This window comes from Melanerpes formicivorus, unplaced genomic scaffold (genome assembly GCF_026170545.1).
Source record: "Melanerpes formicivorus ecotype bairdi unplaced genomic scaffold, bMelFor1.0.p_v2 SCAF_2, whole genome shotgun sequence".
Taxonomy (NCBI): Eukaryota; Metazoa; Chordata; class Aves; order Piciformes; family Picidae; genus Melanerpes; species Melanerpes formicivorus.
Genome location: NW_027142354.1, coordinates 53880831 through 53902202, shown reverse-complemented (window position 1 = coordinate 53902202; position 21372 = coordinate 53880831). Strand labels below are relative to the sequence as shown.

The following is a 21372-nucleotide window of genomic DNA, read 5'->3' as shown; positions in this document are numbered from 1 at the left end:
GCAATGCTGTTACTGCCCATTGCAAGTTTTCAGTCTCCTTGCAATCATGTGAGCCTCTATCTCACAGATCAGATTGTAGTTATTGCTCCTATTGCCATGGATTTAGTTACTTTCAAAGTTAAATACACAATGTTTAAACATAAGCAGCCATAGAGTGAAAAGAGAACTGGAATTACAAAACTTGGATAACCTCTTGTAACTGCAGAACTAAAAGAGATTTCCATACACATGTTGTAACCCCATGGCAGTCCTCAGACTTACTTTGCTACTCTGCTCCTTACACTTTAAATGTTTTTCTTGTGTAACAAACAAGCTGCAGCAATTAAAAAAGATATTACTTGGAGTTGATTACATTTCTTTACAGGATTCAGCAAGATTGTTCTTCCTTCTTCAAGACTCAAAAGCCACTCTGTATCTTCTGTTATGTACTGCATGTTTCATTTTTCCATACTTGTGACCCAGTCAGGTAACATGACTTACACTGAAAATAAATGTATAACCAAGTAGGACAAAGTGCAAGAGAAATATAATTCAAACCACATTTTCTGTAGAGAGCTTTATATATGAATAAAATACCAGCACAAAAAAGTCAGCCTCAGTAAGCACTGCTAGATAATTAGAATGTACACCTAAAATTTAAATACATTATTGAGAAAGAGAGACTGAAACACGCTTCCCAATAGCTTACATTTTCCCACCAACATTCCTCTGTACCTGGTTGCATTTATATAATTTCAGGAGTAACTTTCCCTGAAAAGAGAAATCCTGTTTCAAGTTTTTATAAAGCTGCATAAGCCACCTTCTGAATGAGGTCTCTACGTCTCTCTTCGGATGCACAAAGCACTAAGATACCATATTCAGGACCATAGCTCTAGTATTTTAACCATACAGAAACCTTCAACAGAGACTCACAAGTACTCACAAGCCAGCCAGTGAGCTTTCAGGATTAGGGGACAATATTTTAATGTTGAGAGGAGTATTCAAAGAAGTAATAAAAGGGGCAAAAGTTTTCAGAGGACAAGCAATGTCATTCAACACAGGGCAAAAGTAGACTTGTAAGCTGTGTTAACTTCAACCCACTTGTGTACCTCCAACTTCCTTTTGTTGTATCATAAAAAAATTAATTCTCAATAATAAAAGCTTTCCTTACTTGAAGAATTGTTTCAAATATACCAACTGACAGTATTTGGTGTGGGCAGAAGAATGCACATGCAATAATATGGAGTTTAATATTGACAAAACCCACACATCCCCAACATTAATGGGCCATGCCTAACAATGCTTGCAGCTTCAGCTATCCCTTCATTGCAACCTGAGTACTATTAAAACATTGCCCTAATTCCAAATTTATTATGAATTAAGGATTACTCTAAACACATGGTAGCTGTTCCACTAGGGAAGGCTGATTAAAGTTTAAACAATGCAGGCACCGAAGCTTTTAACACACAAACTGATCATTCTTTGCTGCTATATAATCACTTTGGCATTGTGACGTCCCATGCACCCCTGTACTTCACAGCATCAATCATCTTCTGTAATCGGTTTGAGAGGTGCAGATAACTCCTCTAAGCCAACAGTAAGCACCTGTTTTACAAGCTTTTCTCTCAGGAGAGCCACAGGAAAGGTACAGGTAACATTACCAGACCTGCCTGGAGTCCTGCTGTGAAAGCAGTACCCTTGTTCCCTCCAGCCTGTCCGATGACTCTAATCTGTCAGCTCTTCTCTCTGTCCTTTCAGGGTCAAGGCCACCAGAATCAGTCAACAACCCCCTGACTGCACATAAACTGTATGTGACAAACAACTTTTACAACACAATTTGCACTCTAGTCCTAACACTCAGACTAGCTTTGAAGGGCTTGCAGATTCTATCTGCCTTCCAACTAGAGAGCTGTGACTCTGTACAGCTTCACATTTCACCTGCGATGAAGCAAAGTATTTGTGTCATATGACCTATGGAAGTGTGAGAGGTGTATTTCATCAACAACAGAATCCAGAAGTATGGTCCAGGTAGCAGATAAAGGAAATACGAAAACCTTCAACTGCTGTTAAAGCCTTGTGTCCTGGAGAATGCCTTAAGACTGAAGCAGAAGCTGCATTGCATTTTTCAGAGCATGAGAAAGGAAGAGGAAGCAACAGTTTACATTAAGTTATCAAATTGCAGGCTCATAACCAGTTGTTCTCCTTCACTTATTCAAATGTCCTTCTGTGGAATGGCCAGGCGGGAGGTATTCAGTAGGCGAGAGAGAGACACTTGAGACTATTATCTTCAACTTTGTTTTTCTGAAGTGAAGTGCATTATCAATTACTGATCTTATTTCTAAACACACTGCAATTAATTTTATAGTTGCTGCTGTTTACTAAACCCCCAAACTCAACATTAGATTTCAGGCCTCTTATTTCCTGAAAATAGTTATAATAAAATCAGAATACGAATATTGGTTTCACTACAGGGAAGCTGATCAACATTTCTTCTCAAAACTGGCTTCTTACAGTCTGTTTACTTACTATTTGAAGCTGAAAGCAAGAAATATTCCACTACTCTATGCATCTGCAGTGTTTCCTTTCATATCCAATCCAGAAATACTATTACATCTGTCAGACCACCTAAGGAAGCCACTGTCTTTAAGCCTACATGGAGCATGTCTAGATGCAAGAACCTTGTTTCTTGACTCCACTACAAACAGCCATAAGAGGAACACAATCAGGCCCTTCAAATTTGTTTTTCACTCACTCCAAAAGCATCTCCTTTTTCTTAGGAAGTCAGTAAAAAACTAACTAAGCCAGTCACTGCACCCCACCTTGCTAACAACATCTTATAAATTAAAGTGCAATCAAGAGTCTGCAGTCTCACAGCGAGTCTTTTGTCATTTTTCAGCATAAGCAGGGCTGTGCAAGTGGAAACCTATTCAGTATTGTAATCTCTGGTGGTGTCAAAAGATGCCTATTATATCGTGTAAAAAAGTAAAGGCAAGCATGCAGTGATAATTCAGCAGAATAAACTGAGAGCATCCAACAGTTTACAGCTGGGACAAAGAAGTCAAGGGGATTCCCTGCTGTGCCCTCACCTTTTGCCTTCACATCTAGTGGCCGTAACAGTGCTCTTTGACTTCTTGCTTCCAATGTGTTTTGAACTATGTTGTATGCCTTTCACAAGTTGTTCTTTATACTTGTTGATTTCTTTCTTTTTTTAATAAGAAAGCTCTAAACTTTGCATTTCCTTTAAATGGGTGTTTCAGCTTTCTGAAACACGTGGTTTTGCTTTATTTCCTTAACCCTCCTTTTCACAAACAATCTTTCATCATCATCTGAGAACAGTTTTGTTATGAATCACCAATATAGCATTTTCAGTATTTCCACATTACCTGTGAGGATTACATTCTTCAGCATGCCCTTGGAACCCTTTTTAAAAAGAAATCCAAAACTTACTGATTTTTATGTAAGCAGCACCCCATTTTTTTTTTCTTTATGTTTCTGTTGCTTACAAAAAGACCTTGACTCAAAGTGCTTTACATTCAGTATTACAGTGGCTCTGGAAGTAATCTCCTGAACCAGACTCAACACAGGGGGCTCAGGATGAAGTCAAGGTTCACCACTTGCCTTCTTCACTAGCTCTTTGGTAAGCCAAGCCCTGACCAGCTAGATGTATACTGTTCTCAGTACAAGATGCTGATGCAATGTGTATCTAACCTACATAGGATACATTAAGTCACCCATTGCTATCACATTTCCTGCCCACATTGCCTCTCTGTCATCCATCGGGGAGTGGGAGGATATCAAGCACTGCAGTCCCCTTCCTGCACTTGCTGGGTCCTCATGCCTTTAGTACTGAATTTTCAGGTCTTCAGGACTGACTGGCTGACACAGTGTGCTTGTTACTTTGGTTTGAGAAGGTTTCCTTCAGCATGTTGCTATTTCCATGCCTGTGTTATTTTGTGTTTTGTCTGTACCAGAGCCCTGCTAATCATACCATTATAACAGGGGGCACAGAGAGCAAACTTCTCCAAAATGTTCTGAAAGAATAATATTCCACATTCCACCTTTACTCTTCAGTCTTCTAAAATTCTGCCTTGTGTCAAGACAAATATCCTTTATAACACCTTGTACAATGGACCTGTGTCTACTTTTATTACTATTTATCAAGTCTTTGAGGACTATTACTGGATATGTTTTAGTCCTCTTTGCCACAAACAAGTATTTGATTTCAGGTGCTTCCTTAGGAAGACAAAACTTAAGTTGCTCACTAAACCATTCCAGAATAAATGCTACAAGGAAAGTGCATAAGGAAAGCAAACATCACTATTCCCAGAACACAGTGGGATAGAAAAATACTTACGCAGAATTTACATCTATTCAAATGCTGCTCCCAGGAATGACACACTTACTTCATTTTCAACTTATTGTTCTGCAGCTGGCAAATTAACCAAAAAGAGCTGCTTAAAAAAAAAAATAATTCTGATCTTTTCCTTTTTCAGACTGTTCATCTTTTAATAAACCTGAATTACTCTGTTTCTTCCCTGCTACAAGCGTATCTAAGAACAAAAAGCAGTCATCATAATCCTAAATAGACTACATTAGCTTAATACCCATTTTCTTTTGTCATTCAATTTGCCATGAAGGCAGGTCACAACCTAGAAATCCTTCTACTACTGTATTAAGCAGTTAGACAAAGTAACTTTCCCTAATAGTTAATGGCAGAGTGCTCTTTCACAGCTATTCACAGCAGAGTATCCACAACCAGGTGCAAGCAGTAAGAACACATCATTCAGAGTAAGTATTACACTCGCAATGACATTACTATTCATTATTTCATTAAAATTTTCAAACTAGGATCTCACAGTAAACAAAAAGGGTAGCTTGGCAAACTAAAACCCCACCAGTTCACAAACATGTGTTTTTACTCAAAGCAAGGCTCTTTTTTGGAAGGTCTCTGGCAAATTACACACAAATTAACTTTTGAAATGCCAAGCCATGTTTATTTGTGAAGGATAATGATGTTTCCTCTCCTTTCATAGGTATCATTTGTTAAACTGGTTCCTCCAGGAGATCAAGTAACTCTCAGGTCCTAAAAAGGTAACAAGAGCTGTTGCATTTGCCTTGGAGCCCCACTTTCTAGTTCCTGTCCACAGATAGATGGCAATTTCAAATTACACTGTGTATTTACAACAAACCAATCACTATGATTCAGTACAGGAACTATTTCCTTATTTCCTCACCAATGATAATATTAATGGATTTTTATCATCTGGGGTCTGCAGCTACAGAAACAAATTACAGTTACCATGTAACTAACAAAAACCTGACACTGGAAGTCTAAAGGCTGAGATACTCCACTTCCCAATTAGAAGGCTGTTAGCACTATTTTCAAGCTGTCTCAAGAAATGCAATCATCTGTTCTGTAGCAAGGAGAGATAAACCACTGTGATAGAAGTTAACTCATTTAGACAATAAACACCTTTGAACAGCAGGGTTCCCTTCCCCCCCATCTCTTTGCATGATCAAATGGAGGAATAGTTAAATTGAATTTTAAAACTCAAGAAAACAAGGAATGATTAAGAGTGACAGCAATCATTAATGTATCAGCTCTAACAGCAGATATAAGTTACCAAGAATAGAATTTATTTTTCAGAAGATGCATCCACTGCAACTCCAATTAAATTATCTAAGGTTATCAAAAGCCTTTTTCTTCTCTCGACGTGCAAAATGGACTTGGAGAAACCTTCAACTAAGTAATCTCATGGAACACAAAACACACATCTCCCAAGAATCACCTAGGGATGTATTTGTTTACTAAGTATAAAGTTATGTCCTGAGAGGAAACACTGAACAGTTTGTAATGTACATTAGGATGCTTCTAAACAGCTTGACAGGATGGGGAGAGCAACCAACAAGAAAAACATTTATTGTTATGACTCAGAATGGAGTTGAGAAAAAACTACTCCCTAACTCCCAATAGGTCTCATTACTATTATAACAGATTAAAAAACTGCAGGTCAGTCTCATTAAGCAAGTTGAATATACACTAATATTTCTAATTGTATCCCAAATGAACCAGTTAGTATCTATTAAGCATGTAGTCAATATTTAACTGGTTAGGATGGGCTACTATTCAGACGAGAGAAAGCAAGAGTACAGCAACTGTGAGGTAGTTGCTCAAAATACTTTTGCAGATAAACCACTAACAGTGTGGTTTTAAATAATAAAGTTACATAAAATAGTATTAATGAAGAAGAGTCCCAGTGCTTGTGGTGTCATCAGCTGCTGCTAACCCAGCACACGGCCAAATCAGTGACGAACCCTAAAAGCTTGGAGATTTTTTAAAGCTATGTCAGCAAGATAACACAAGGAAATACTGAACTGCAGAGCTCCAGCATGAAGAGGGTAAAACCAGTGAGTGGCCAGGTATAAAAGTGCAACATTTTCTCTTACTGGAAGAATGACCTTATAGCTCCTCAACCTACTTGTGAAATCACATGCTAAGGGTGTACTTTAAACACTAGAGCTGTACTTTGCCTTTCTTTGCCCCCAGTCACTTATTCTTACCCAAGTATCCATTCCTTCCTCAATGCCAGTACAAATATTTGTATGACTATGGAGTTAACTACACTAGGCAACTGATCCAGTGGAGAAATAAATTGGCAAAAACAACTGGTTGGTCCAAGAGAGAGAAATTCTCTCATCAAGCAGAAATGCTAGTGCCAGCAAAAGCGAGAGCTAAGTGTGCAGTCTGTGGCAGACCGAAGGCTGTGAAACCTCTTCTACCACCAGCCTACGCCTACACTGACTGTGAAACTACAGCCTCAGATTTCATGGCTTAGGCTGTGTTTTCATGTTTTTCATCATGTTACTGGCATTTGAGACTTCATGGCAACTATCTCAGACTTAACAATAAACCAGTGAGAGAAATTCCAAAAGTTCCAAAATGACACAGTTCTTAAGAGGACCGCATTTTTGTGTGCTAAACCTACCATCCTACGAGACAATGTTTCACTCATTCTCCAAGGTCTTGTCTTGCCATTTTTACAAAAGCTTATCATTTTCACTCAACTACAGAGAGCAATTTAAAACTAGAAATGAATGGAGGCAGATGAGAGAAACAAGAATCAGATTAGAATTTCAAGACTGCGTTTCAAGATTACTGCAGCGCTTACAGTTGCACCTTGAGGCAAGCCTGAGGACAGAAAGCAGTAGTGTGCTCACATTTGCACAATGCTTTGGAAGTAATTATACCTTGTCTATGAAAGAATTATGCAAATCAGCTAATATTTTATAATTGACTAGCTGGCAACACAACCAGGAGGAATTAGCATAGAACTGAGTTAAGCATCTTGATCTCTCTGACCGCAGTTGCACACAGTGATGTAGGTAAGGCTCTTATCTTTGCCCAGCTTCATTTATTTCCTAAGCAGGAGCCTAGACTTGTGTCAGGGAAGGCAATATAAAGCTAAGCTTTAAAAATACTTCAAGTATATAGAAGCTGTCAGTCATGCACACATCATTTAGATTCTCTGAAAAAACACAAGGCCAACACCTTAGCTAACCTTATGCATCACAATACCAACTATTGCTAGCTTCTGCAGGGTGTAAAGGGTAATAATGCACTTGAAAGAGCACTAACAAAAGCACCACTTGAAGGGGTGTGTTGATGAAACCTGTGTTTGGTGACAACACAGGTTCATTATGTTCTTAGTACATACATCAGCTTGTAATATTTGCCTACTTTGGATTGCTCCACCAATTAAATATTCAAACAGGAGACTGACACAGCTATGTACATGAGATAAAAGAGAGCGATAACTTCAAAGATGTTTGGCACCACTATGAAATTACATGGCCCAAAGACTAGAACCATTTTTATTTCTTTAAGAAACTTTCCAAAACTTGCTGTTTTTAATGAGGAAGGATAAAAGCCCTAAGAAATAAATGCTGTGACAAGTGGTAGCAGGCACAGCCACACACTGCTGCAGAGCCAAATGATATGCTCAAATAGCCTTTCTTTGCACTCCCAAGACTATTTCTTCTCTCACTCTCTGGTAACCAGGCAGAGGACAAGACCTTATAGGGCTGGAGAAAATAATCATCACCTTGCTTGTAATAATGATACAAAATGCTGTTCTTAAAGCAGTTATCAGCAGGACATCTCTTAAGCAGCAATAGAAGGGTAACTCATGCAGTGAGGGTTAACTGTCCTTACACAAAACGATGGAAGTGCTCACTGCTCTGAAGATCTTTCTTATGCAAAGCAAAATAAATCTTAAATATAAAGAAAACTAAATGATCCTGGAACTGGACCAAGGGAGTCTGTGAGAAGGTCAGGCAGCAATGGACTAACAAGTGTTAGACTGTTATTTACCCTTTTGCTGGATCTATCATATGATGGATCATTTACCCTAATTTCTGCTATTACTAAATCAGCAAACATCACTTCATTACAGAAAAGCTCAATAGCCTGGGTGGAGAAATCCATGAACCATAAGAAAACTGCCTGTAAACAAGAATAATTACAGCCAGATTAAAAAAAGAAGTATGCAGGCAAAACTCCAAGCTGAGCATACATAGGATCCTGCTTATATGTTGGTTAAACATGAGCATACTACAGGCAATAAGCAACTGGAAGTTAACTGTAAGGCACGTAATTGTAGGGTAAGCTACTAGTGTGCATTTACCATATTAATAAGTATAATGCAGACACAGCATGAACTAGCAGACAATAACATGAGACTGGAAGTCAGGAAATCCAGAGTTTTAACTGTTACCAACTCTCTTGACACAATTTTCTTTTTAGCCTTCTTCATTTGTGAAATAGAGGTAGTCCAGAAACCTCTCCTCAGATGAAGTACAAGGTCTAATTTACATGCCATGCTTTAGGCTACAACAGCTAGGAACTGCAATGACAACTGAAGCAGTAATTCACCCTATTTTACCAATAATTTGCCCTTTACTTTACAGCCTGCACAATTAGAAGCACTAAAGAAAACACAGTTTATTAACTAAAATAACTTCTCCCCTGCCTAGTTGTGTTGGACAACAACAGCAGCTCCTCTAATCCTGCCTTTTCCACTAACACTAAAAATCCTTCCTCTTTGTATAGATGTAACATCAAAACAAGTAATAGAGGACACTAGTGGCTAACTACAAATAAATTCTCAAGTGTCATAAATGCTTCCAGCACTCAGCATCCGTACAAGCATTACAATCAGTTCTAAACAAGTTCTAAATGAGACAATTTGCTCTCCATTTAGAAACAGCTTAAAATATTACAGACTTGGGCAATTCGTCAAGCTCCCCAAATGTATGAAAACAGCTCTGTAACACTTCAACTCCCACTCTATGAGTGAGTGCAAATACAGTCCTGCTGGGTCGCTAGAAAGGTGTAGCGAAGAGCAGTACTAGCAAGCAGCTAGGACTCAACCAGGTGGACAAAACCAAACTGAAAGGGGCATGGGAAAAAAACAGGAAGGCTGCTGTCCTTCTCCCAGTACTGGCAAGAAATTCACAAGCTCTCTCTTTTAATTATACATCCAAGAAGCTCAAAAATTCAGCCATAACCGTCTTGCCCACCTTAACTAATTCAAATGAACATCTGGATCACACCATCCTTACTATATACAGATCTGTCACCCTCACCAAATTTTCTATTAGAGTGTTTCTCACCCCTTTGATGTGTGGAAGGGGATTAAAACCAGCTCTCCATTTACAGGTCATGCATGCAAGAGATCATAAAAGCCAAGAACAGCAATGAAATTACAACAAAAGTGGCTCTAAAGTCTCATCACATTGTGACACAGGCAGCAACCTAATCTCAACTGGTCCAAAGGTCTTCCATCCCACTTACAACATGCCCTACATGTCTGTGACAAACTAGTTAGCAAAACGTCATGAGGGGTCCAACCAGCCCTGCTACCTGTGCATGCACAAATGCTGTCTTCTGCTTTAAGCAGAAGAACCTTGTGCTAGGCTAACATTCAGTAACATCTCAGGAAAAGTAAGGATCTGCAGATCCTGCTTCAAGAAAAAGGAATTAAAAGTAGAAAGTAAGAGAGGATGGCCTGGCTTTTGAATGTGGTCACAAGACCAAACTAATATCTTCCTGCTTCTGCCAAGCTAAAAAATTGTTTCAGCTAAAAAGAGTTTCCTTAATATTCCTTGGTTCGTTTTGAAAAAGCCAAGGGGTTTTCTTTGCTCAACTCCCCTTCCACAGGGAACACAAAGCACAACAACTTATACTTGTCTAAGAAGATTAAGATGAAGTTACTAAATTGCATAACACTCTACATTTCCACAGCCAGGACTCCAGAACTACACCTCAGAGACTGCAACACATTTTGGCAGGTCTGTTCTCAGGCAGTGTGGAGATACTTGGCTGGGGCCTTTGCCAGTTTGACTACCAAAGCCCAGATGCACTTATACCAACAAATATATGACATTTTTTATACAAGCTGCTTCTACATAGTACTGCTCAGCCTACAGATCCTTGGTCTCATGCAGCTCAGAAGCAGCTCAAATGCAACCTTTATCCTCAAGTTTCATCATAACTATAAGGCTCTTTCATGGGAGTAACCTGAACCCCCCACTATGGCAGTCTCAGAACATCCAGAGCTACTGGCATCAGGTCATCCAGAGACAAAGCTGCAAACCCCATCATGCAGCACAGCAGTGGGATAGCTGGTGACCAGCACACTTCCCACCTGTCAAGTGCTCTTAGAGCTCACACTCCCACCAGCTATCTAAAGCATGCGATGTGTGCTTCTGCAGTCTGTCACAATAACATTTCACTGTGCAGCTTGTTAGGTCAGAAAGACTGGTCACTTCTTGCATGCTGAGGCTACAGATTTCTACTGCAGATCCCACCTAAATCTATGACAAAACAGAATCTAACAAAAAGTCTACTACGTTACTTCAGGAGTGACTCAGAGCTGCCACCTGACTCAGAAACCTTGCGTCAAGCACCACCCTGGACCTTAGCCATCAGAAACCTCTGCCATTTAGAAAGAGTTTACTGTTATAGAGCAAACAGGTTGAGCACAGAGGGTTGCACTTATTTTCCAATTCTTTTGTTTACTTTCCAATTCTGTTTTGACCTACAGGGGGAAAGGAACCTATACAAGTCAACATTTAGAAAGAAGCTCAAAGCTGCCTCAAGTTAATTTATTCACATAATAAAACAACGTGAAATGGAATTTATTCCATCAGAAAAAAGAAAATGTAGATCTACCTCTTTTAAACTACAAGCTAACAAAAAAAAAAAAAGAAAAGATAAATCCAGCAATTTACACACACCTGAAGAACTCACACATGCTGCAGTATCTGGGAAGCAACCAGAACGTGGAAGAAGTTTGACATTTATTTAGAAACTGCAAGAATAAGCAAATCCTACTAGGTATAGACAGGCTTTATCAGTTATTTGGTTTAGGCTCCAAATTTATTCACAATGCTGTTACAAAAAAAGAGGTATTAGTGTTCAATTGCAACTAATAAAGGCACTTAAAATATATGGAGGGGGAGTTATATCAGCAACTAAGAACAATGCGGTTAGCAAAAGGGAGAACAAGACACAAAGTATCTTTTCAAATCTTAGAACAGTCTAAATCTAATACTCCAGTGTAATCTTCCTAAATTTCATATATAATAGGCTCACCATTCATTACCAAAAATAGCTGTCCTGTGCAGGAAAGAGTGCAGATCCATACTTTTGAGTTGCTAGAAAATGCCACAATACAAACAGAGGTGATTCCAGTGCGAACTACAAAGCAACCTGACCTAATGAACTCGGTTTCATCAGTATGATAGAAACTGAGCAAATACCAAATACTTCAATAATACTAAATACAAACCACTTTTTCCCTATTTGGCATTGGCTAACTTTTTTGGTTCTAAAACTTTGAATAATTATAATAGGTTACCAATTTTGACTTAGTTTTTTTGCTGTTAAAGTACCCTACAGACATCAAAACCAGTAATTAATATGCTCACTTACAAAGGAAAAAAAAAAGCCTGAGAATTGTTTAACAAAAGGCCTGTACCTTGAAATATCTGACCTAACCAAGCTCTCAGCCACCTGAAGTCCAAATAAGGATAAAAAAAACCCACAGATGCGTAAGAGGAAATTCTAAGTATCAGCTGAATATGGAACCAAGATGCAGAGCAAGCAACCACTACATTAAAAATACCGAGGTTGGAAATTTTCAAGCCATTTGCCCTTTTTCAAGAAGCCTATATAACCATACTCTTTTTTTAAAGGGAAGAGAGTTTCTTGCTAAAGTTCAGTATGTTCCTGCTACAGTATCAGCTGTTATTTATGAGGCATATAATACCACTTAGCCTCTTCTGCAGAGAATTCTCTAAATCATGGCCTTAAGACAGAAGACATTATGACAAAACTGCACCAAACATAATGGGACTATTGATTGGGATGTCTCTAAATACTATTTACTCTGTGGGCTCCCTTTCCCCCTTGTTCCATTATGGTTGTTTTAAATACACAATCTGCTTTATTTGGAAAATGTTATTCCCAGAAAGTGAAATTTATTCAAACAAACATTGTTTTATTATGTGAAAATGTCCACTTCTTCCACCTGTTTTGGAAATTAAATGTCTCCTTTACACCAAATTTTGATGAACTGTTTTGGCTTAGTAGGTTATGAAATATCCTTAGAAGTAAACATTTTAAGAATAGTGACTGTGTTCTCATGCCATAATGATCATCAAACGTACATAAATAAAAGTACACAAGCAAAAGCCAGAAAGAATTTGCTTCCCCTGAAAGTGTTCTTTCAGGTCCTAGAACCTGAGACAGGGTTGGTCTGCTACATCCTTCATTTGTCACCTTATTGAAACTATTTCAGCAAGGAATGAATGTGCATGCAAGAGGCTGTATAAAGCAAAGAATCTCCTCAAGAGAAGTCTTATTCATAGCAGCTTTTAAATGCCATTAGGTTATTTTCTTAGAACAGTGTCTGTCCATTATACAGCACCATAAGACAAATACTTGTTTATAATGAATAAGCTCCAATTTCTCTTCAGTTTGGTAATTTAATATGTAAAGCAGGCCTGTTTAAGAACTGTTAGGAGAAACAAATTATTTCCAAACTGGAACTTCAATTCTGAAAGACCTGCCCTTTGACTTCTAAGGCTGGATACAACTATTAGTTCACAATCTCATCTGGTATATACCATCTACAGACCTTCAGCCAGTTATACCTTTTAAGTAGTCCACAATTCATAGAAAAGCGCTCCAAGTTTGTTCCTTAAAATTTATTATTTAAGAAGGCAAAACATAATGGTAAAGTTCTCCACCCTATCAAATTGTTCTCATGGCAAAAATGAAGGAGTGGCTGAGAGACAAAAAATAACACCACATCCTCAAGCTCCAACACAGTGAACACGATAACCAAGGCCATAGCCAAGTTTGCAGTGGGAGGAGGTTCCAGCGAAGGAAATAAGCTTGCAAGTATCTGAGTTACTTAAATGTTTAAGGGGTGGGACAGAGCATTTAACTTCTTTACCACGCTCCACCTTTGAAAGGCCTAGGGGGTGGTGAGTCAATGGCAATCTAAGTAGGGACCTGTCCTTAGGGAGGAGGAAAACACTTAGACAGCATGTGGCAACTTTGAAAGCACTCTAAAAATTTACTGCTGTACAGGTGGTTTTTTCACTCCCCTCCTCCGAGTGACTTGTCTGTTTCTTCTTAAGGGGCCATGGCAGGAGCCAATACAACAGAGACAGAGTTTAAGGGATCATATACCAAAATGGGCACACCCGCCCGGGGCCCTGGCAGAGAAGGGACTACTCAAAGAAGAAAAGCAGGTCGCTAAGAGCTGGAAGGGCCCAGATAAGCCCAGGAGGGGCGGGAAAGCAGCTGGCCATAATGGAAAGGCCACAGACTACCTGGAAAGCAGCCCCTGCCTGTTGGAGGGGCTAGACCTACAGCAGGAGGACAAGGACAGGGCCACACCGGACAGTCACTAGGGAAGCAGGGACAGAGGCGTGGAGGGGGAGAGGGAAAAGGGATCAGCTGGACACGGAGTGGGTGTGAGACAGCCACCTCAGCAGGGGGAGGGGCAGCGGCCATGTTGCGACTGGGGCGGGGGGAACACGGGCCCGATTTAGGGGCCAGGACCGAGCCGCCCCCGGTCCCCCGCAACGCCCTCCCGCACCGCACCGTACTTACGCCTTGTCCACCAGCTCCCGCACTTTCCACATATTCAGCATGGTGCCGACTGCCTGGAGACCTCCCCGGCCTCGCTGCCCTCCACTGCCGGCCCCAGGAGGCCCCTCTTGCCGCGCTCCGGGCAGCCGCCGCCGTGCCGCCGAGCCAGGCCCGCTCCGGCTCGCCGCCGCCTCTGCCAAGAGAGGGACGCGGCGCCGCTCCCGGAAATGGAGGGTCTCGTGGCCGCGCGGCCTGCCGGGAGGTGTAGTCTTCCCCGCGACGGGCCGGGGAGGCCGAGCCGTCCAGCAAAGCCTGCTGGGAGCCGAGCGCCGGCCGGCCGCGGAGCCTGCCGGGAGCTTTACTCTCCGGTGCGGAGCGCTGGTGCTGCCTGCAGGGGCTGGCGGGAGTTGGAGTGCTTTTTCTCTCCCTCAGAGGAGGGCGGGTCGACAGAGGACCGAGGCTGGGCTGTCGTGCCGTTCCCTGCCCTGTTCTGTCCTGCTCTCCTCTCATCGCGAGGGCTTCATAGATACTGTCGCACAGCACTGGAACTGAGACTTTAAGCCCTTCTCAGCTTGGGGTACAAGATAACAGCCCAGGTCTGGCGCACCCTCACCCTGCTGCAGCATCTGGCCTGTAATGAACTTTGTGACCCGCAGCTATATGAGGCACAGGAGGGAGAAAGGTCTATGCAAATATCTGGTTAAAGCACAGAACACAGGTGTACACCTCATGTCTGTATGAAATATGGTTTTACACCTGGCTTTTACAGCAAGGAACTCGAGCAGCATTGCATCTTTGTGACTGCGTTTGCTGATCCATGGTGTATGGCACGCAGTGAATTTTGGGTGGACTTTCCAACTCCTCTTGCATGCCAAGACCGGTATTTCTGCAAGAGATTTCAGGTATGAAAACAGATGAAAGGGTGCAGCATGTGCACTGAGGTCGCAGAGTCCATCAGTGCACAACACTTGTCTCTACACTTTGAGGAAGACCACACCAACTGACAAAAAGCCAAGGCACAATCACATACATTAAAGCTGTCTCAGGGGAATGTGAACTGTCAACAAGCATAGCAAGACCATCTTCAAATATTGCCTACGCAGGGTATTGGAGAGGAATCACAGCTCCCTGGGCAGAATGAAAACAGTGAAGTTAGTGAAGTGATTTTATAATCAAGATTGTCAGACTGTTTCATTACATACATTTGCTTTTCTTCTCTAGCAACTTGTTTTTAATGTGAGTGTGGAATGACCAGTCATGATGGAGGATTATATTTGTTTCTGAGAAGAAGTAGAAATCTATTTGCTTTCCTTTTGCCTGCCACAGGAAATTGAGTGTCTGAGTGGTATGGTTAGCCTATAATATAGTCTTGATATATATTTCTTGTTTGCATACACGTGTCTTAAATGAGCATACTTTGCCTAAAGACAATACATATCTGCAAACTTTTACCCAAATGCAGTATGTATTTGTAAACTTTTTGTCTTTTAATTGTTTAGTTAGAACAAAGGGGGGGGTGGGGGGTGGGGGGTGTGTGTGTAAAAAGCCACGAGAAAGATGGGTTGCAACTGCACTTGCTATTGCTCATATAAGACAGCTCTTTTAAAAACTGGTGGTTCTCTGATCTGTTAAGGCAAGCCAAAGAGTTGATCATGCCTGTTTTCTGACAACCCAGTTTATCTTTTTTACAGAGATATTTTCATAGCTTCTGTCTCCTGAACATCTCAGTGAAATTTCTTTGAGAACCTCCTCAATGAATCAAGTCCAGCATCCTCTCACTAACACTAATAAGTACTCGATGTTCATATAAAGAATGCAAGGACTGGTGAATGTGGATAGCTCAGTTTCCAGATACATCTTTCCCAGTTTCAGTTTTCTGTGGTTTAGGGGCTTAATTCTGGAGTATTGATGTTAAAGCTTTCTGGTTGGAAGCACTGGGTAGACCTTTTTGGTTTTTTGATGAATTTAACTGATTGCTTTTCAAAGCCTTTTAGATAGCTTACACAGCACCTTGTGGCAATGATGTTGTAGCTGTGTGGAAAACAAAACTTCCTTTTGTATGCTTTAAATCTGCTACATAATAGCATTGCTAGTTTAGGTATTACAGGAATTACTACATAACAATTCCCTCTTGCTCCTTTCCTTGCCAGCTGTGAATTTAGAGTGGGTAGATTTCTGGTTACACTGTTTTCTTCACTGTGCCTAAGACTTGCAGTACATTTAGTTTCACCTTGTGCAGGAGTTTCCAATTCTACTCTGTTGTTTTCAAACTGAAGGGGAAGAACCAGCGCTGCATGCAGTAGTGAAGATACTGAACAGCCTAATGATTTTTTTCCCCCTCCATTATCTTCAAAAGATTTCTTAACCACAGTTAAGAACTTGACCGCAGTTAAGAACTCGCTCTTTGATATCTGCCCTCCATTTATCTGTGAGTAAACTGAGGACACTGGTCTTCAAGAGCAGAAGACATTTATAATCCCTATTTCAAGAAGGAATAAAATATTATAATTGGAGCTTGCAGAAATAGAAAGTTTCTAATTTGCTAGAAATGTTATTTTTGCATCTGGCTTCAGTTCATTTGGATCGAAATCAAATTTCTGATGAACTGCAAGTTCCCCAGATTGTGCTGTGGTGCAATGAAAGTGATGTTCTTGTTAGTGCTGGTTTGCCTCGAGCAGCTGCAGGCAGCCCCCAGAGTTCTGAGTGCTGGAACAGACCTGGCAACATCATGATGGGCTGGAAGAGGCAGTTTCCAGGGCCCAAACTCTAGCCACACCTTAAGATGCACATATCCCCAAAGTAAAACCCACCCATTCCTCCTTGTTTTCTCATCAGGGATGACATTTGAACCCAAACAGTTGGGGGTCAGTAAGCCAACAGGATCTGGTCGGTTTGTTTGTTTTTTTTCACGAATCTTTGTTACCACATGGAAAAACAAATAAAAATAGACTCACTATAATCACACACTTCAGGAAAAAGAGAATAGCAACAATAGAGTATTTTAGATGCAGGAGAATAGCAGTGCATGCAGAAGGCAGAATGAAGCTGGAATTTAAAAGCAGTTAAGATGAAGGTGCGTGTCTTTCAAGCATTACTAGCTATGTCTGGATGCAGTAATGGGGCAAGGAGAGACGACTGGCATTTATTGTCAATTTTAAGGTATAGTAAAAAGCAGGTCTTTATGTGAGATTGAATGCAACATGACTGACAGTAATTTTGCCATCCCCATTCTGTCAGCTACTGATAAAGTGCATGAGCATATGTATAATTTCTGAATGATGTGAAGACACTTTTTGGTTCATAAGTAGTTCCTTTAAAAGAAGGATCTGATGGCTGTAGGTAGAGGGTAATGCAGTTGCAAAGCAATGCAATATTCAGCATAAGAGGTAGTAGTTGTACCATATATCATGTAGAGGAACTGTACTTTATTATAATTTGAGCCATCAATTACAGGAGAAGCAGTTAAAGAAATTGAACTAATTTGAACACTGCAATAGAGTTTGCACCTGGCTCTTCCAGAAGTTAATATGGGCCATTTGGTGCACAAAAAGTCTTCCACATTCCAAATGCCTGGAGAGCAATATTGTTGTTAATATCAACCATATTAATGAATAATAGAGAGATGTCCAACTCAGTGCTTAATTTACAATTAAAATATGGGGGGGGGGGGGGAAGAAGAATGTCAAGGAAAATCACATTGCAGCAGAGGAGGGAGGCAGTGGCACAGACTGAGACAAACTTTTCCTTTAAAGCACTGTTTATTTCCATGATTTCTTAAAGCTCTACTTTTTACCCATTTACACAGCTGAAGCCTGCATTTCATAAAGCCTGTTTGTTCTAAGAATTAGTCAATAGGGCAGAAATAACATGGAAATAATGTTCTCTGCTTCCTGGCTGGGTAGCATCCCAAGCTTTCCTGAACATTTGCAGCTTCTCCAAATCCAAATCTAGCTTTCTGTAACACATCCCATACACACAAACATATCATGTTACAAACAGAAGGTTGCTAGGTGCCTTATTTCAGAAATTCTCTTCCTGCTCTGCCATGGAATGATTCTGCTTCTGTTAATAATGGCAAAATCCCCCAGTTGCTTCCATGGTTGTAAAACTGATTCCACCTCTCCGAACCTGAGCTCATATCGGAAGGAGACAATCTTGGGGTGCAGGCAGTAAGAGGGAATACTGGCAGTGAATCCTTGCTTTGGAAACTGTGTGGAGAGTGAAAAAGAAGTCTGGCAGTCATGTATGCTGTTCCAATTTTATCCCTCCTAACACTGATGTCTTTCCTCCTGCTCTGGGGTGTTACACACATTTCCTGACAACATATGCATGTTCAGGACCTGTCTGGTTTGCTATAAAGGAGTGTAGGTAGCAAACTGCAAGGTTTTTTAAATGAAAATGGTCCTATTTTAAGCTTTAGAGCCAAGACTACAACTGCCCATGCTGTTTGTGGAAGACTGGGTGTACCAGACAGAGGTGATGACTTAGGAGCTGGGAGGACAAATCTGTCACTCAGGCAGCTTCTTCTGCCAAGATAACACAAGCAGTTTTTTTGCAGGGAGGCTTTATTGAACATCAACATCAGCCTGCATTCACTCCTTGTGCTGTTTTATTTCCTAGCTTGAGGAAATGGAGGTTGCTTCCATACTGTGGGCATGCTGTGGATTCTGTCCAGAGAAGGGCAACGAGGCTGGTGAGAGGCCTTGAACACAAGCCCTATGAGGAGAGGCTGAGGGAGCTGGGATTGTTTAGCCTGGAGGAGGCTCAGGGGTGACCTCATTGCTCTCTACAACTACCTGAAGGGTGGTTGTAGCCAGGAGGGAGTTGGTCTCTTCTCCCAGGCAACCAGCACCAGAACAAGAGGACACAGTCTCAAGCTGTGCCAGGGAAAGTTTAGGCTGAAGGTGAGGAGAAAGTTCTTCACCGAGCAAGTCATTCGTCATTGGAATGTGCTGCCCAGGGAGGTGGTGGAGTCACCGTCCCTGGAGGTGTTCAAGAGGGGATTGGACGTGGCACTTGGTGCCATGGTCTAGTCATGAAATCTGTGGTGACAGGTTGGACTCAATGATCTTTGAGGTCTCTTCCATCCTTAGTGATACTGTGATACTGTAATACTCTGTCTCCTTACAATCTTTTCAGTTGAATCATTTCTCTTAGAGGAGGCAGAAGTGGTTAGTTCTCAAAGTGAGATACAAATATATTCAAAATTCTTACAAGTTTCTTGGAAATAAAAGAATAGGAAAAACCTTATTGTTACTGCTCCTGAAAAAGTAGTGTAAGCTGAGCTTAGCCCTTGATGGAAAGCATTTAAGGTCAAGGTTCTCTTCTTAAGGTTCTCCATTGTCCAGTAAGCAGTAAATTCTGGCTTTTCCTGTGCTTAGGGCATTCACAACGTTGCTCTTTGTTGTGGATTCCCTGATGTTAGAAAGGGATGAATTCCTGCTGCCAAAATATTGCCATTTAATTATCAAGCCAATCAACTGTGAGACAGATGTCCCCAGGGAAGCAGTCTTCATTAATTCCTCTTTTTACAGAGCTACTTGGGGTAGTGGGTTTTTTTTTGGTTTCTTATTTTCTCCCACATTAGCAATTAATGTTGGAGGGAATTTTCAACCCACTGCAGCAGTGAATGCATGGCTCCAAACGAGGATGAAAATGTGGGGTTTGGGGATTGCCAGCTCATGGTAGATACTAGGTTCTGAGCTTTCCTTCAGGCTGATGGTGTGGCATTATCTAACTCTTTCTTTATGGGGGTTTTGAAGCCACAGGTTTTTACATTTTCCTGCTGTTAGCAGTGTAAAATACGGGGAAACCTTCTCTGAGTTGTGTCCTGATGTCACAGTTCTCTGTCATGTCCTGGGACACTTCTGTTAAGTGGCTGTGGTACTTTCCAAGGGGAATGTCGTGAGTTTGTATTTGAGAACACCTCCGCAGAGTAGCATTCTCTCAGACAAATCACACATGATCTATATTCTCAAGGAAACTCATCTCCAGATCCCTCAGTCTTTTATTTCAGCTCCAATATATTCTAAGAATCCAGAGCCCAGAGTCTTGCCGTTATTTGCCATTATGCAGCTGTTCAGCAAGTTCTTTTTGTCCACTGACAACAATCCATCTCTCTCTAGCGTTTAAACTATACAGGAGGAGGAGAAAAGGACAGGCCACTGCCTGCTTTTTGTAGCAGTCGGGTCCTTGACAGGTTTGTCTTGGTTAACAGTCTGGGTTTCAAGTTCCAAAATTCCTGTGAGAGTGGCCAGAGTTAGAAAACTGGTAGCAGAACAGGGCTGAACCAGAAGCACATGCCAGACTAGTGAGGTCAGAATTCTTGGGTATGGTTGCAGGCTGTAAGTGTTCCCATTTGTTACGTTTTCAGTTTGACTGTAGTCCAAGTCACTCAGCTTTATGCCAGATCCCAAGCCAGAAAGGTCTTATTTGCCTGATTTCCTCAGGATACAAACCTTCTCAGTTCTTGCTGTCTCTGTATTTGTGTCTCTGGTTCCCTTGCAATTACTACTGGGCCAATTTCAAACAAATTAGATAGGAGGGGTGGCAGGCTTGAGGATATGAAGTTATGGTTTTGAAAATGCACAGCTGCATAGAGATACCATATGAATGCCTCTGTAAGCAAATAGTAGGAGTATAAAGGCAGTAGTATGAGTTCAGTTGGATAGCTAGTAATCCCCCTTGGAGAGCACTGAAAGCAGTGTTCCTGCTTCTGAGGGCATTTGTTCACTCTTGCACACAGGAATATCCAACAACAGGACACAAAACTATAGGAAAACAGATCTCCTCTACTGCTCACTGAAGAATGTGTTTCTCTTTGCTCTGGCTATTCTCATGTGTATTAATTAGTATCATAAATGCCTTACATGTCTCATCAGATATAGCGCTACTATGGCTTTCCATCAGCTGTCAACAATGAGAGGACAGAGTTGTAGTCATGCTTCCTGCTTGACACTACTAAATCTCCCTAAACAGGTGAAAGAAATGGCATAGCTCTTCAAGCTCTGATACAGGGCAACTGCTGTTTGGTAAGCCAGTTAAACATTCCCAGTGAAATCACTGCGACTTTTTTCTCTTAAAAACAGCCAAAAATTAGTCTCATTTTCATTTGGCTGGAAATTAAAACTGCCATGGCAACACTTCACTAGATGCTCTTCCTATTCCTTTTTCAGAATGCTTAGCTGGACTTGGATTAAAATACAGTAGATGGAGACATTTTCACA

The 21372-nt window shown here is 41.0% G+C and overlaps 1 protein-coding gene across 1 annotated transcript in view; it reads right to left on the bottom strand.

The window, feature by feature from the left end:
* Positions 1-14350, bottom strand: part of CLINT1 (clathrin interactor 1) — a 51250-nt gene extending 36900 nt beyond the window's left edge. Inside the window, exon 1 of the mRNA XM_068161443.1 lies at positions 14168-14350. Within this exon, the coding sequence (XP_068017544.1) occupies positions 14168-14208 (41 nt within the window). The 5' untranslated portion in view covers positions 14209-14350. The remainder of the gene's footprint in view (positions 1-14167) is intronic.
* Positions 14351-21372: the final 7022 nt, after the last annotated feature.